The following is an 18,145-nucleotide window of genomic DNA, read 5'->3' on the forward strand; positions in this document are numbered from 1 at the left end:
TGAATCAATGCCATTTAGAATTAAGGCAGTTCTGAATGCGAAAGGGGGTCAAACACAGTATTAGTATGGTGTTCCTAATAATCCTTTAGGTGAGTGTATTTAACTTAACACACTTTTTTAAAAAGCTCAAAAGTTGACCATAAAAACACAAACATGAAATTGCAAGTAGAGAGGAATGAAAGTAAAAAATAAAATTAAAACCTAAAAATGCTGTGCAGCTAGAAAGAAAATTTACAATAGCTTGGGTATTACACAACACATATTTGGGTTTCTTTATTAAAGAAACTTTTTGTTTGTTTAATGTGAAGACCACATGAAAACATTATCTAGTCCAGCTTTAATATTACTGGTTTAGTAGTTGGCAAACCTTCAAACTGGCACGTGTGATAGAAAAGGGTGTGACGGGAACGGTTAAAAAAGTCATTAATAAAAGCTGTCAAAGGAATACCAGAGGTTTTCCTGTGGAAGGAAAAGCTTTATAAACAGAAAAGGAAAAAAAACAAATGAGAAGTAAACACAGCGGGACTTACCGGTGTTGGAGACTTTTTATCCTGAAAGTTGAGTCTGACACTCCTGTAGCCTTTAGCTGCCAGAGAGGAAGAGCACATATCACCGTTTCTCAGACCATCACTGGTGCTGCTGGACTTCCAAAAATCTAACACAATATACACAAAAAACATGATGTGCTTCTTATTGTATATTCATATATTCAGAATTTAACAAAATAATAAACACATAGGGCATAATGTATAGTCATTACTGCAAAATAAACCCATACAAATTATCAAGTTCTGTGAATGTTTATTATTATGTTTATGTGTTTATATAATAGTTATTGCATAGCTGTTTGCTAAATTATTTACATATTCAAATATTAAATGAAATTTAAACTAGTAGTTGTGTCCATTCTTCACTACTGACCAATCAGAATCTAATATTCCAGAAAGGTATGCAATAATCAATACTAATTGTGAACAAATCATATATGTAAAGAAAGAGTTTGCTGTTGCTTACCTGAATCTTTTTGCTGTGATTCAGAGTCTATGTGAAGGTAAAAATAAGATAAACATTTGTTAAAAAGTAGCATGGGATCTACTTTGCATAATGTGCATAATGCAAATTGTAATACATGCTAGTATAACATTTACAAAGCAGAGGTCACATGAGTTCTGTATGGATCTGTTTGTGTTTATAATGCTCAGTAGTAATTCATTAATGTATTTTAGTGTGAGACAGTATGACTATAGTGGATAAATATCATTCTTAATGTATTCCAAACCACTGCCACTCTGTTTAAAGACTGATGAATGAATGAGAGATAAACAGACAGACAGCAAAAGTAAAGTTTGACAGTAAAGTGAAAAAAAGGTAAAATCCAGCAGTTCATTCATTAATAAAACACGCACACTTTTGTCTTAAATAAACACTTCAACCAAAGTCAAAAGTCTATCCTGTTGATTTTCTTTGTGAGTAATTTGAAGTTTGTTTAACACAACAACCCTTGCCCATTAACATCAGTAGCAAATGAACAGTACTTTAACTTCCATTTTCAATGGAAAGTGTTTGTTCACTCCTGCAACACCTCGCCCACCCGCTGTGTAATTAAACAATGGAGAATATGTGTGTGTGAGGTCATAGTCCATGAGACCGCTCAAACAAAAAGGGTCACCCCAGAGGAAACAGTGCAGAGAGGAGATGGAGGAAAAAAGCCTCAAGTATACAATTGTTGCCATGGAAGTGCACAACTATGGTAACAATCTGGCCACTTTGAGCTGCTTTTTTCCTCTAAAGCAACGGAAAAAACTCTGTACTAAAGCATTCCTTTAGTAACCGCTTGAGACACAAGCTTGAGAGCAAGTATGAGATGACGAGAGAGAGAGAGAGAGAGAGAGAGAGAGAGAGAGAGAGAGAGAGAGAGAGAGCACAGCAGATTAAGGTACAGATGGGAAATGAATGACGTTGAGGGCCGTGAAGAGGAATTCCTGCCTGCAGTGTTTGAGTCAATGGACTGTCACTTTTAAAACCAACAGCAATATCTTCAGATTAGCCTAAATGCTACACTACCCAAATATAATGTTCATGACATAAAACCAGACATAACTGGGTAAGCAGTGGTGGCTTGTTACTGCTCTACTGAGGAGCACAAATTCAAAATAAGTGTTCGGAGTGTCACGTGTGTGCTCGTGTTTTCAAAATATCTGTTTGTTGCGTCATGTGATCCTATTTGCATCACGTGTTTTGTCAAAATAAGTGCTTGCTGCACACGCGTCAAAACCGTTTCTGATAAAAGAGACACTCACGTTCACAAAATACACGCAAGACACTCCCTTAACAGTAAACTCTGATTACACACGAGATTATGAGAGTACCTGGCAAACATGAGCATCTCTTTTATCAAAAACCCTTTAGACGCGTCTGCAGCAGGCATTTATTTTGACAAGACGTGATGCACGTAGGAACACGCAACGCGCAGAACACATATTTTGAAATTACGAACCACACACATGATGGTCTACATAAATGTTGTGACGAACTGCACATCGTGCCCTGGAAAATAGAAGTCACCAGCCCCCACTGCAAATAAGTCAGATCATAAAGCCTCATGTTAATGCTGCGTGTACCAGCCGCGGTAGAGTCATGAAGCGCGAGTGATTTCAATGTTAAGTCAATGTGAAGACGCATTGACGCGCGTCTGGAGGTCTCGCGGCGCGGATGAGGCGTTTGGCGCGGTGCGGAAGATGCAAGTAAGCCTCATTCGCGAGTCTAGTTTACGCGAATGACGCGAATTGAGCGCCTGGCACTTGGTGCTTTTTGTGCATTTTGCGTTTGACGTGAATTGGCGGCTGACAACCGAGTTGAAAATTTTGAACTTTGGCGGAATTTCGCGCCACGTTAACCAATCAGGAGCCTGCTTGCTGCTGTGGCGGCAGGCCTGCCCGGAGTCACTCATTTAACCTGAAGGAACGCTTGATATTGTCCGTGAGCAGTCACCCGGAGCTATACGACACAAGTTCTTATTTCTATAGAGACAGGAAAAAAAGGACCTTGCTTGGAAGAGAGTCAGTAAGGACATTGGGCAACCCAGTAAGCTGTAATACACATTTCACTTTTGAGTCACGTGACGTTTATCGACCCGCGCCGTTTATTTTACTCCCACAAGAAGCGGATTTTGCCTCTGACGCACGTCAAATGCTTGCTTTTTTGAATGCATTCGAACTGTTCAAGCGGCAAACTAGGTGCGGTAGACACGATTTTGACGCCTGAAACACGGTTGGTGTAAACGCAGCATAAGGCAATATGATACAATCATCAGTAATCTACATAATAATCTGTGTTGCTGTCTGTGATGAGTGATCTCTGTTTGCTTTCAAACTTCTGTATCTGAACAGATTCATGTTCCCTGTACGGGGTTGATACCTTCAAGTGTGTACAGGTTTGGTGAGCTCTGGATTCTCTTCATAGGGGTTAGAGTGAGTGAAAGCGAGGTGCTTTTGCGAACATATCCTCCGCTATCTGTGAAAAGCGCAGTTGCACACACAAATGCACATGCATCAATGCTGCTGCAAGGCAAGATGACTGTAATAATGTGACACATGCAACACAAATAGCAACACAAGCATGTATATAGCAATTCATTCCGCATGCAGACAGTGATTTTAAGTATGTAGCTCAGTGTATTATGCCATGTCTGACAAAATATCTCAAAATATGACAGTATTTCATTTTATAGAGGCCGCACCCACATTTGTATTTTTAATATTATGCAAATATTTCAAAAAATTTTTTTTGAAAACGTACATTATAAAGCCAGGAAACTTTATTTCTGATATTTTCAGGTTGTCTATTACAACAAGAACCCTGTGTATAAAACTATCAAGTACTGGCCTATGTTTCTAAGAAGTCTTGGCACTCAAGATAGACAGGGCGCAATGTCAATACTGCCGGACGCAGCCTGGCAGGTTTCCTAACAAGTCACTAAATGTTATACCTCAGGATGTCAATAAGACAGTTTGGACGTTAAAGTGCTTGTCAGACTCTCAGAGAAAGACAGAGTTTTCAGCGAAAGTCAGCCAAGAAATAAAAACACCCCCTGTGCAGCTTTTCCCAGTATCCCTGAGATGAATACAAAATCACACATGCTCAGCGCTACCAAAACAAGACTGCTTGAGTTTTGTATCAATGACTGTTTTCTGCCCCGTAAATCTTTGAGACAATTTTCATGTAAATTGTTTATTTTGTTGTGGTTGTAACTTAGTGGGCAATCGTTTGATTTGTATTATTTGTTTAACATCTTATCTGTTTTATGAATAAATGAATAAAGTATAATTCAAAAGTCCTAAATGCAAGCAACAAAGTTAAATAAAAGCCATGGATTACGGTATCTGTTATCATAGTACCTCACCTGTGTTCATGTTGAAGATCTCAGTGTCTTGTGGTGTCTTGATGTCACACAGTCCTGTAAGAGCATATTTTTTAGAGTCAATCAGCAATCCCCATTCATGTATAAATAAAACACTGATTTATGTCTACCCAGGTAGTGTGGTAATGGCGTCCCATCTCTGCACAGTACGAGAGCATGCTGGCAAGTGTGTAATGTGGCTGGTTAACATCCCTCTCGGGATATGAGGCCCTGGTGTGAAAGGTGATACAAGCCTGCCGTTTCATGCAGCACGGTATCAAAATACACACCCTACATACGCATATCTCCACACACATTCTTAAATCTTATACATTTCCACTTTTGGTGTGTTAGAGCTTAACAACTCTTTGAAAGCAATGTACAGCCATCACACACTACTAGGGGGTATGTAACAAATTAAACCCTGTTTACTCTGACCTGGATTACTCATTTTTCAGTGAGGGATTAACAGCCCATGTGACCGTGTCCTTAAAATATCTCACTTATTTTAGCACAAGCTGAATATTTCAAGAATGGTCCATGATAGGAACTTAATTACATTATTACATTACTCAACTCCTTGGCAGAAGCAGGGCGGTGCAAATATCCAAGACAGGAGACACCACCAGTGTGTTTTCATGTGCCAGACCCATGTTTAGCTTTTAGAGTGCCACGACAGGCACGTCGTGACATATAGACCACCCTGTCATTCAAAAGGCAAAGCATGCTTCACCTGAGATCATGTATGCCATGAATACACAGGTCACGGCAAGGAAGAGGCATTCGGATTTGCTATATATATATATGTTACATTACGTATGTAAATGTTTAAAGAACAAAGACAAAAAACAGAGTTGTTGCCAATCAGTGTCATTAGTAATTCTTATATAACTGAATATATAAAAAGTATTTTAATCTTGCCCCTTAATAAAACATTGGACCCTGCTGTGACTCCTCCATAATAAATCTTTAGATACCATGGTCAATAAATCTGGTTAAAAAACACAGGGGACACTTTTTACACTGTGACACCACTGGACTTGGGTAAATCAGAGGTTGTAATGACCTGTCAGCAGTAAATGAGGTAAAGATTATGATATTGGATTTCAAGGGTGCAGACTTGTGGCGACAGAACAGCTGGAGGGAACGAGAGCTGGACCTTCGCCTAAGCAGTGGTCATAGCTCTCCATTTATATTCATGAGCTGGGTTTACTGGTCAGTTATTTATCTATCTGGACATTAGGAAATGCTCTGTCTGGGGAAATGTCATGGCCAGCCGAGCCAATAAGCCACACTCATTACTATACATATCAATAAATCAATGAGGTCATCAAGTAAATGCATGAAAATGCACTAAAGGAAGGCACTGCAAATGTAGTAAACAGAAAGGCTCCTAATTACCATTTTAGAATTTAAAAACTTGAATATGCTAGATGATTTGTGCGACAAGATTAAAATGTGGTTAGATTTCTCCTGGAGGCTAAATGCTATCTCATGATATCAGCATTAGATGAGTATATGGCAAAACAGACAATTGCACTTATCACTTATTCGCATGCTTTCACTGATCTGGGGTGCGTTCTCCGATAACGTTGTCACTTAGCGCGCTACGAAGACTCTTAAGTTAAACCTTAACTACAGGTATACCTTTCCTACGTGTGTTCTCCGAACTATACCTTAGGATGTTGCTTAAGGTAAACCTTCTTAAGATCGACCTTAGCGGGTGCTGTCCATGGTGGAGGTGCTGAATAGGTTGATATCGATTGCTCGACAATCAATTATTCACTTCATGTAATAGGTTTCGCTGCGTTAAGAGATAGCGGTGTTCTTTATTAAATAAACATTTTAGAAATAGTTCAAGTTCAATTTATTAGGAATATCTGGTAAAAAAATATTTCAAATTGCAAACAACTAAATTCAACCTTCTATATTTTATATCAAACCCGTGCAAAACCCGCAACTTTATTTCCAAACGTATCATGTTTAAACTGCTCCAATTCATCCGCTATGCCTTGAAAGGATCATTTATATTAGGGGTTCCCAATAAGTGCCTTGCACAGGGGAATAAAGTGGGTTGTGCAAGTACTTGGCTGTGCATTACACTTAAAGTATATAAAAACAAACTGCTGTTGTTCATTAGTTCACGCGTTTATTGTGCTTGGACACTGTATGCACAAGCAGCGCGTTAACAATGCGGATAAAGCTTAATGGACGCATTTCTGGAGCCTGTCTGTCTAAATAACATATCAAATATTATATAATAACCTAGAAATATATAGTATGATTGCTTTAGATTTTAGCTTTGATTAGTTTTAATGTGGAAATTTTGTTGACCTTAGACTATACAAGCAGTAATCAAGTGCACAGTTTATTTTGAATGTTTATAAAGAATATGGCATGCAGTTGCCTCAAAGTTATAAAACATTAAAAAACTTCGATGCAAAGTCGAATTAACATTAATAATCATAATTATTTTTTGTAATTTTACCCAATTTATTTATGCAGCTAGAATACTAGCCGTTAGACTGATTTAACGGATATGAAATGCACAAATGAAATAGTACGATTCGCTGTATAGCTGCCAGTTTCACCAACTCCATCACCCAAAATATATATTTTTAAATAGTTTCTTAATCCTGTAGCATTTAATAGTTCGCAGTTGATGTCCCTTTGGAAAACATAATTAAAAATCTAACAACCATCAATGTAATGATGTCAAATTATGTAAATGTTTTATTATTTAAATATAAAAATAGTTGCCTAATTAAACACGGAGTGTATTGCATTTTTACAAATATTTAGTTATATAGACTGCAATGTAAGCTTTTATGAAAGTGATGGCCCCTAGTGGAGATCATGTGGGATAAGGTATAGCTAAGAGTGCTCCAGACCAACCTTCCGAACGAACGACTTACAGAAGTGATACGTAACTAAGAACGTTTCGGAAAACACGTATTAGCGATAAGGTACAGCTTAAGGTACAACTTAAGAACGACGTAGCGTTAAGGTAGTTTCGGAGAACGCAGCCCAGTACTTTAACCATCAGTTAAATGACAATCTGCAATGCGGTTATGAGACTCTGAGAAGGATCCAATCACATGAGGTCAAAAACATAAAAAAAACCAATATTGATTTTCTTACAACAAAAGTGGGAAGGTTTGGGGCGCACAGTGCTGCGCCCCAAGGCGGATCTGAAACAAGCCACTTAGAGCTCAGCCTCAAGTCACATGCTTTTAACAAGTTTACTGACCTACATACACAATCGTTGGGGTGGGGCCCCAGACACACATATGACACACACAATGACCTCAGTTTTGATTTTTTTATTATGACTAACCGTGAAATCGATTTTTTTATTATTTTGCATTATATATTTAACTTTTTGGTAACATGTTAAAGTAGCTTTCCTCTCTGGACAACTTTAAGGGGGTGGTGCCCCCTATTGACCCGCGGCCACTGCTGTACTTCTACATTACTTTTGTTCAGTAAAAATCTGAATCGAAAAAATCCATAGCGTTAATTTAGAATAATTTTTCTTCATTTCCTCAGAAATTGTTTTTAGATTAACAATAATTAGTCAGCCCGCTGCAGAAGCACCATGTTGAAGACCCCAGTTTTATCATATGTTAAACCAATAACAATAAATATGTTTATAAGTACACACTTGTACTGTTTGTACATGCTTGGTCCCATGGGAATTGGTGTTGTGCTGTTTTGATGGTTTATTTTTGTTTTGATGTCTTATTTATAGAGTGATTTGTCAGACTCCTGAGGAAGAACTGGACTAACACCAATCTCACCTCTTAAGTTTAAACGCTATAGTCACCAGACGCTGCAAATGAAACTATGTCACGCAGCTCTACAGTATCACAGGAAAAAATAAAGCAGCACTGTCGACGAGAGCTTAGGGATGTTAAAACTTAAAGGGAAACATTAAGACGCTATGGTTTAATGTATAGGATTTTAATGTGTCTGTTTATTACAATGAATTATTCAAAACCAGAAAATGGCCAGAAGGGCACATAATTTGCTGTCTTCAAAGTACTCCGCTATTATGCAAAATATAATAAAATAAACAGATATATCGACATCACAGTCACACCGAAAAGTTTTTAAATGCAGGCATATATTTTAGAGAGATCTTACTTCCCCATAAGTGTTTGTGAAATAAACAGAGACATATTATATCACTGTGCAAAATGCAATAACGGTGATTATATTTACACATAAATCTAATTAAGTCCTACCTGCTGAAGATTCTGTTATGGTTCTTCGGAAAATTATTAAATAGCTACACTACGACTCCTGCTTTCCTGCTGGTAAAAATAATAACGTCTGTCAAATCCACTCAAAAACAAAATATGCTGAACATGCTGCTTACTTGCCTAAATAGGAAGAATCTGTTGCTTTACATCTGGGATTTCCAAACAGGCTATTTTTATGAGCATCTGAGTCTGGGCACAACAAGCTCTATGTTCTCTTAAATGAGAAGATCTGAATCACAATTGCATCAAGTTGGGAACCATGTAAGTTTGTCACTGTGCTTTTCGTTTCATGTCACATATTTCCTAAATCCCCAGATAATTGCCTAAATTGCTGCCATGTGTTTTACGAGCATAATTTCTTTGCTATATCTAGCTTCTAATACAAAAGTGTTGTGTAGTATCTAAACTGAGTATGTAAGATTGATCAGAAGGGAATGATACAATACAAAAACATTTCTTCCAGACATAAACTACAAACTTGACAATTTAGCATATTCATTTTATATATCATTTAGTTTAAAATAATAAAGTCGCAAAATATGAATGATGTTAAGTGACTTGAATGTAAATTTCATAATGAAAAATACTTTTCTTACACAATAAATGGTGGGTTATTTTGAATCCAGTATTGGGTCAAAAAGGGACGAACCCAATCCGTTGGTTTGTAATTTAACCTATGCTGGGTTGTTTCAACCCAAAGTGCTGGGTTTCTGTTTTTAATATAAACATTTTCTGGGTTAATTCAACCCAATTGGTGGGTTTGTCCCGTTTTGACTCGATGCTAAGTTGAAATAACCCACCATTTATTAGAGTGTAATGTCTAAGTAAATTTGGTTTAAAGTACCATTTGTTTGTAATGTCAATTATCGGCCAGAATAATGCAACCTTTAAACTCTTCAAACCATCTTAATCTAGAATAAATATTCAATAAATGTAATTAACTTTGAATTATTATTGATTAACTTTGGTTGATTTATTGACATATTTAAATGCGGAGTCCACGATGTTTGAAAAACGCTTTGGAAAAGGAGACGGGCCGACTACCAAAACACACTTATAGCCAATCAGCAGTAAGGAGCGTGTCTACTAACCTACATACTTGCCGGGTTGCGTATGTGTGGGGCGGGTCTATCAACAGAAGGTCCAGATTCTATTGGGGTACACTGTCAAAAATAAAGGTACGAAGCTGTCACTGGGGCAGTACATATTTGTCCTAATATGTACAAATTTAAAGGTACATTTTGGCAGTTCAAAGTACTAATATGCACTCTTTGGGTACAAAGGTGTACCTTTTTGAAAGGGTACTGTCCCAGTGACAACTTTTGTACCTTTATTTCTGAGAGTGTAGGGGCGTGTTTGTTTAGGTGATTTCAAATATCAACATTGGCTTTCAAACATCATGGACTCCGCCTTTAACTAATTTGATTTAAATTGGTCATTGATTGCTAGCCCTAGTCAGTCAGTACATACAATTATTGCATACTGTAGCATTAAAACCTTTATTCGGATAACTCCTCCGAATTTAACTACTATATACCCAAGGCATAGATGGACACAAAATAATTAAACAGCATCTATTTCGAGCCTTATATTAGCGAACGTTTAGTTCAAGCAACTTGCATGTGTCACATTTCCGAATATTGCACAAGCCATTCCTAGTTGGGGACTGCAAGTCTACATGTTCCCCAATGAAGTTAAATGAGTGTGCAAAGTGCATAGCACATGATCTTACCACAAGAGAAAGGATTGAATTAAAAGAGCCCCTTGTGATTCAGAACATTTGTGCCAATAAATCGTTCACTGGCAGCCACATGGGGGTGAGAGAGGTTAGATATAGGCCTCAGCCGAAAAGCGATCAGAGGATAATATGGGGACATCTGCCAAAACTTGAGTGTCACTGCTGTGTTCTAGCTGTTGAAATCAGCAGGTGCTCATGAGAGGTCGTGTGGCCAACACATTGGTTGGCAACATCTATGTCAATCACTTAACTTTTCACAGCTGGAGTTTGAGAGCTCTAGCCTCAGTCGACAAAACAATCCTTAACAGCAAAACAAAGGGTTTGGAGTTCAAGAACTTCTGGGAGAGTCACATGTGGCTACAGCAGTTATTTAGCTTATTATCATTTTGTCAAGTTTTCAAGATAATATGCTGTAAGAAGCTGACAGCAAATATCTTGGATAAGATTATATAAATGTAGCCTATAAATACATATCATCCAAAGAATTTCAAAACCTCTGTATGCATTCAATCAGAAAATCGTGTATCATAAAATCAACAGAGATGATAACAAAATACTGCTCAACCAAACATATCCGCTTTATTCTTCTGCAATGGTGTTTGGGATCTACACAATCAAATATAAGTGTACTGTGCATCATTTATTATTTCAAACTTCAAATTAAAAAATGGAATCGTCGATGCTGCAACGCCCCTATGTCATGTTCGGTCGGCTTGCAAAGCGGGGAAAAGCGAGCTGTTCTTTACATGGGAAACAAAACAAACAGCAAGCGTGCACAGCAGAACGGCATCTGTGCCAGGATTGGTTGTTTCCCTGAACTGAGATCTGTTTCAAAGCAACTTATTTCAGTATCTTAAGAGTTATGAAAACAGCATTTAAACATGACTTATTGGGGTATAGTCTCACTGTCACAGATTAACTGTGACCTATGACTTATATTTTAAAAGGACTGCTAAAATGCATGCACTCACATGAACAATTTCCACCATTATACACACACAATCTAGATGCCTGCAAAGTACCATCAGCTATTATAGATTGTTCAGTGTGTTTACTTTTATGTAGAATCATATGCCATTGTTGCTTTGTTTCAATGTTTTGTTATAGGATGCAAAACACAAAGAAAACTCACCAAACTCTTTTACAAACAACAGTTTATTTCCCCATGTAACAACTGCACATGTATATTTAGTAGTGATGGTTTTTTCGAAGCACTGCTTCATGAGGCTTCGAAACATTTACGAATCTTTTGTTTCGAATCAGTGGTTCGGAGCAAATTGGCACAAGTCACGTGATTTTAGCAAACGAGGCTTCGTTACGTCATAACTGTTTCGAAACTTTTCGAAAATCCGATGGTTCACCACTAGGGGGAGTTGATCACGAATGACCAGTACCTATATGTTTAGGTGAATTCGGGTCAGTTTTATTATGAAAGTTCATAAAACATTTATCCTTCTGACTAATAACACTGCCATTTTGTCTACTTTTTGTTAAACAGATTTAATGACAAAAATGTGCATAATTAAAAGGGTAGCTAGTTTTAATGATTTGTTTGCCCTAAATAAAACTAAAAACACATAATATACTTTTAACTATGTCTTAATTAAGTTAAATAATTTTTTTAACATATTTTAATACAAATCTTGCTATTATTTTGTTAAAAAAGTGTAAAATGTTTGGACATATCTGCTTTTACACTATTTTGATCAGCAGGGGTCGCCAGCGTGTGTGGTGTTTCGAACTGCTTCGTAAACCTGAATCAATTTTCGAAGCAATTGGTTCAATTGATTCGAAGCTTCGAAAAGCTTCATTTCTCCCATCACTAATATTTAGAATGCTGTTGTACTTACATTGTGTGTGACTTCTCAATGGCCAAACCCATGTGCGGCTAAAGCTGCCATTTTTATAGGCTTACATTTGCCCAGTAGGAAGGGCACTACCATTTTAGTGACAACACGTGGGGAATTTGAAAAACTAGAATTTCCCATGGTTTTCTGTTTGCAATTTACTTTTAGATCAATAGTTTGGCGCATTGCTACACGTTAAAACTGTTTATTTTGTGTATTTGTGTAGTTATATGATGGTTTATAAAATACTACATGGTATGTTCCAGGAGTGGGAGGAGCCTAACTACATAAATGCCTCTGGTAGCCATTTTGAGCGGGTTTGTTGTTGCATGTGAAAGTACTGTGTTTCTGGGCCTAGATATTGGCATAGTCAAAATACACATGTACATTTGTATTTTGACTATGCCAATATCTATTGATGCCAATATGTACATGTATATGTATAATTTATACACTTTATTTATTTATTGCTTTGCTTAGTTTTGTCACTTTGTTTTTCATTTAGCTTGGGAACCACGATTTTTGCACGAAAATAAACACCTGGATTGGATATACTCTTCTATTGTCATTGACTTTACACCTTCACCACCGGTACACCCTAACACTCACAATCTCGTCTGACAGTAAAAGTGTGTTTTTAAGGTGCAAAGTACCGACAGATGTTCATCTGACAGGAAGTTTCGTTTTATCAGGTATGTGCGTGTACCATATTTTCCCACTGGCAGCATGACTAACATGGCAGGACATCTCCGGGTTCAAGGTTGATATTATATTTCATAAAAGTCTAGTCTAAAAATGGCATAGCATTTTTTTGTGCTTTCAAAAAAAAGGAAACATCAAGAATCGAATCAAATCGTGACCTACGAATAAAAAATGTAATCAAATCGAGGATTTGGAGAATCGTGACACCCCTATCATTTATATTTATTTTAATAGCTTTGCAAAAAACATTGAGTGCCTAAATTTTGAATGTTCCAGTTTCCATTATGGTCCTGCAGAAAGATCACAAAGATCTTAGACCACCAATGATATACTTCAGATTACTACTATAGAAAACAACAAGAATGATATACCAAAGTGTAGGCTTGCATAACTGTTTCCTGTCAGTACTGTCATATCGGACCTCCCAGAACATCCCAAACATTGTCCTACTTCCTTATTTGGTAGAGTTGTCACCTGTGGTATCTTCAGCATGCTTTATCTTTTCTGAATGTGTGGTCTGATGGAACGCACATGAGCTGATATCCATTGATAAAAATATCACAGCTGTCTCAACAGAATAATTTCAAGAACACATCTTTATCATTCGTTTTTAAGAAGCTCTGCCAAAGAGATGGATCATTTAAACGGCTTCAATCCGTACACGCACGCTACGACCAGCAGCCGTAACAGAAGGCCAATAAAAGCAGCCAACACTCGGCCTGCCAGCACCTTCTTCTAAACTCAATCTGACAAATATCTAAATAGACTGACAAAACAAGTTGGACCCATTCCTCTAACAGAAGCACTCCCCCGGGCTAGAAGATCCATCTGCTAATTAGGTGTTTGACCTCCGGAGGCTCACAAAGTGTCAGTCTGCTAAGAACATAAGATCTACCGGCCAATGAGAAGATCTTTGGCATGATGTCGCCACGTGTATGGTATTAAAGATGTTGACATCCTACATAGTTCAGAGCAGAGCACATAATTCAAAACAATCTGATTAGCACATGCACCTGATATCAAAGAGAGGTTAACCGAGCCTTCGAGCTTATTGAATTCTACTAAGAAATGCTTTGTATTATTTTAACACTCTTCAAACAAGACCTCAACAACAAATTAGCTCACAATACATTTCTGAGAGGATGTAAAAGGATTAGGGATTTTGATTCACACCATTCAACAACTGCCCCATTCAACAAGTTTCACAGTGTACTGGGGAGTTAAAGCATGACAAGGGTCAGTTTCAGGAAAGCGGGACTGGGCGCTCATTTATTCCACAAAGTTAAAAATACCAGAGTCACGAAAGAACCCTTCCCCTGTAAGAAAAGCAGGAGCTGTTGAGAGCCTGCCAGGCCGCCTCCTGTAAGACATCTTTATGGACGCTTGTTATTGTCACGCTACTGCAGATATACAGCACCGAATCACAACCTCTCCGATATCTACAATTCACTCTCAACTCTTTAGGCAAGATGACTGCCTGTCCATTTTAATTACTCTGAAATGGGATAAAGGACATAAGGTCATGTTGAAAGGATTGTTACTGACAGTTAATCAATGGATGCCTTACATTACGGGGTGAACTGGAATTTGGCTGATATTAATAAATGTTGTCAGAGAGATGGCAGATTGCAAAACGACATTTTCTGAAGTTTGACAAGGAGGTTTTATTGCAAACATTTAATAAGGAACTCCGATATGTGAAAATTTTTGCAATACAGGGAGTTTGGGTTGCATTCTAAAATTAAAACTGAGACAAATGAATGTTTGCATTTTCAAGTGTTTTATTTAAACATAAATCTATTTGTGTACAAGTCTGTAATAACCCAGCTACAGTCATTTTACAGCTTACATTTATACTCCCCCGCTAGAAGTCTTAGATTTCAATCCAAGCTTCTTGGATACCCTGAATTTAGCGAAAATTGAGGGAAAACCTGATCAGGCTAATTCGCATCAATTCATACAAAGTTTATTGTGCAAAATTGTACAATTCTCATGCAAAAAAAACAAAACCGAACCCATAAACCCGCACCTATCCTCACAGCACAGGGGTCAAGGCAAATCGTACCAAAACTTACGAATGTGGTCGTATTAATTCATACGAATTAGCCAACTCGTAAAATATGTACGAATTCTCGTGAGATAGCGTTGGCTGGCCACACATTATGGGACAAGCTCCAGTTTAACATTACATCGGCCCCATCTACGTCTGAGTTCAAGTCCTATCTTAAAACTTACTGTATCTATTTTCTATTGATTTTAGTCTATAATGACTGCTTTTAATTTTATCCTTTATTTTGGTTTGTCTGTCCTATCTTACGTCTTATTTGTTATGTTTTTAATTTGAGCTTCTACCTGAACATGTACAGCACTTTGGACGGCCTACGCCTGCATTTTAAATGTATACTATAAATAAACCAAACTTGATTTTTACATAAAATCATCCTAAATAAAAAGAAAATTCTGTGAGAATATAACCTTAATATCTTTAATATTGACTGAGGAAGGCCATGTCAAAGATTGAAATCAATGCGAAAAGTTTATAATCCTCCTATTTAATTAGATCATGGGACTTTAGCCTGAATCTTTATCTTTAGCCTGGAATTTATGCTAAAATGTGTGCAACAAATACTTCATTAAACATTAAAGTTCCTCCCTGACATGTTACTACATCTGGCGTCTTATAATCTTGCTGGTTTAGTGTTGTTAGATTAAAAGGCACAAGATCACCAGGCTGCTCTATGACCCCCCCAAAAACACAAAATATCCACCATTTAAGTAGTCCACAGTAAAAAGTTTTTTTTCTCTGCACAATACTATTAGAAAAGGATTTGTGTTAAATAATAAATAAAAACACTATTTGCACATTTTATGGTAAAGAGTAGTGATGCACCGATGTATCGGCCGCCGATATTTATCGGCCGATTTTTGATGAATTTGAAACCATCTGCATATCGGCAATAGCACGAGAAAGGCAGATACCGATTGTTTATTAATTAACTGCATAAAGAAATCCATTATATGTAAAAAAAAATTGTTAATGTTGTTAATAAAATAAATACTGAATAGCAAAAACCACCTTTGAAGGTTGTCATGCTGTCTTATTATATTTGTTTTAGCTTAATTTGTGCCTCTCTTTTTATGTTGGTCAGTTGAAGGTTAATTAGATTCCAATCCATGTTCAGTAAAAATAATTTGATGCAGAAATAAACTAGCTAATAGACCAATTGTATAGTATTGTATACACGTGTTTAATATCGGTATCGGTATTGGCCAGAAGTTGTCTGTTTAAATTGGTATCGGCCCAAAAAAATCCTATCGGTGCATCCCTAGTAAAGAGATGAATTTTTTTCCATACAGCTGAACAGAACACAAATATTTGACATTTAGAAATGTTCAAATACAGATACTTGACACTTTCAAAAGCTATAAGATAAATCAACCCAGTCTCGCCCCATGTCGTCGGTGTTTGACGACACTTGACCATTCGTCGGTGTGTGACGCGGAGGGTGTACCTTTCTCGTCGTTTTTTGACGAGCTGGGGACTTCAAGACTGTTGCGTCCGTTGCATTCTCTTCTCCTATTTTCTTGCCATTTTTGCGTCGGTTTAGGGTTAGATTTACATAATGACATCCCTACCCAAACCTAACTCTAACCCCAACGCCAGGTGACAACTGTTTCTAACCCCAACGCCAGGTGACAACTGTTTAATTTCGCGTACACTGTTTAATTTCGCGTACACTGTTTAATTTTGCGTAATCTAACCCTAAACCGACGCGAAAATGGTAAGAAAATAGGAGAAGAGAATGCAACGGACGTAATAGTATTGAAGTCCCCAGTTCGTAAAAAAATCGAAAGGTATACCCTCCGCGTCACATATTGACGAATGGTCAAGTGTCGTCAAATATTGACGACATGGGGTGAGACTGTGTTAGATAAATCCTTACCAGGCATTAGGACTGAAGGCAGGCACTGGGTCCCAGCTGAAGGCAGCAAATGTCCACACTTCTTTTTTTCAGCCCAGATGATCCTCCGCGATTCAGGGTTAAAGCTCCAGACTGCAACCGGTTTCTGCAGGTTAAAGATGTAAGAAAGTAAAAGACAAGCCCCCTCTCCAAGCAAGTGCTGTAGTTCTAGCTATTTTCAGCTGGAGACATGCACGTCTGCATGCTGGGAAGTTACTCCACGCCTCTGGGGAAAAGTGACAACATATCTGCACAAGTGGTCAAACATCTTTGCTTTGCCAGTACACACCATTAAACCACGAGCTATGGATAACTGTCAGGTAACCATAATAAAATTTAGTTGCAGGCAACTATGCAAATAAAAAATATGCATATCTTAATTTTATCCGTTTTTTATATCACGCACATGCACAGATGTCCATTTTCAGTTCAAGCATACTTAAGATGTACATTTTGGTCATTTAAGCTCCATGATGCTGGCACTATTTTTGTCTCTGAAGCTTTTTGCTGATGACAGTTCACATTTATCAGTATGGCTAAACTAATGTTTAGAGTCAAGTGAGTAATTTTGTATCCACGCTGCTGCATTAAGAAAACAAATTAGCCACTTAGTATCACACAAAACAAATGAAGTGTGTAAATCCCTCAAGGTGACACAAGAGGAGTCTAAAGAATTTCACTCTTTCACTTCTAAAGAGTTGTTTTGTCTTCTGTAATAAACTTTTTGTAAGCCCACATCGAGACAAATTTCACAGTTGACTGCATCTGTAAAACCTTTTTTTTTTCACTTGAATTTCCAACACCAAGCGAGTGCCAGCTATCCAGAAGGTCTGACACCTTCTAACCTGTCTCCTTGAGGTAGCCCCTTCCTCCACGAGCGATGCCGTCACATCTCAGGAGCTCAGAGAATGTGGAGAGACTGAAGGTGTCAGCGCAAACCTGAGCCAAAGAAAACCACCAAGTGAACCTAACATCACTCCTGTGCTCGTGCCTGAGATGTCTTTGGTGTTACATCAACCAGAGCCTTTAAACTGTATCTGTGAGTAAGGTATCAGGTCATGAGCTATGAGTTTCTCTTTATTTAACCAGGTATGTCCTATTAATCTATTAAAAATAAGAAAATATCATCTGATATCTCTTTAATCACATGTTTCTCCTAGTGATTATGAGTGAATAAATACATATTCTACTTCTCAGAACGTCTCAAAACACTCTCAAAATAATCTCACGTG

At 37.6% G+C, this 18,145-nt stretch overlaps 1 protein-coding gene across 5 annotated transcripts in view; it reads right to left on the reverse strand.

The window, feature by feature from the left end:
* The window catches only part of sorbs2b (sorbin and SH3 domain containing 2b), a 64,407-nt gene that overhangs the window by 30,191 nt on the left and 16,071 nt on the right, over positions 1 to 18,145 (reverse strand). For all 5 annotated transcript variants that reach the window (XM_073854173.1, XM_055177581.2, XM_073854174.1 and 2 more), the window contains 5 exons: positions 16,896 to 17,019; positions 4,403 to 4,456; positions 3,418 to 3,513; positions 1,015 to 1,041; positions 531 to 655 (listed from right to left, as the gene is read on the reverse strand). In XM_073854173.1, coding sequence (XP_073710274.1) covers positions 531 to 655; positions 1,015 to 1,041; positions 3,418 to 3,513; positions 4,403 to 4,456; positions 16,896 to 16,902 — 309 coding nt within the window. In that variant the 5' untranslated portion in view covers positions 16,903 to 17,019. The remainder of the gene's footprint in view (positions 1 to 530; positions 656 to 1,014; positions 1,042 to 3,417; positions 3,514 to 4,402; positions 4,457 to 16,895; positions 17,020 to 18,145) is intronic.

This window comes from Misgurnus anguillicaudatus, chromosome 16, assembly GCF_027580225.2.
Source record: "Misgurnus anguillicaudatus chromosome 16, ASM2758022v2, whole genome shotgun sequence".
Classification (NCBI taxonomy): domain Eukaryota; kingdom Metazoa; phylum Chordata; class Actinopteri; order Cypriniformes; family Cobitidae; genus Misgurnus; species Misgurnus anguillicaudatus.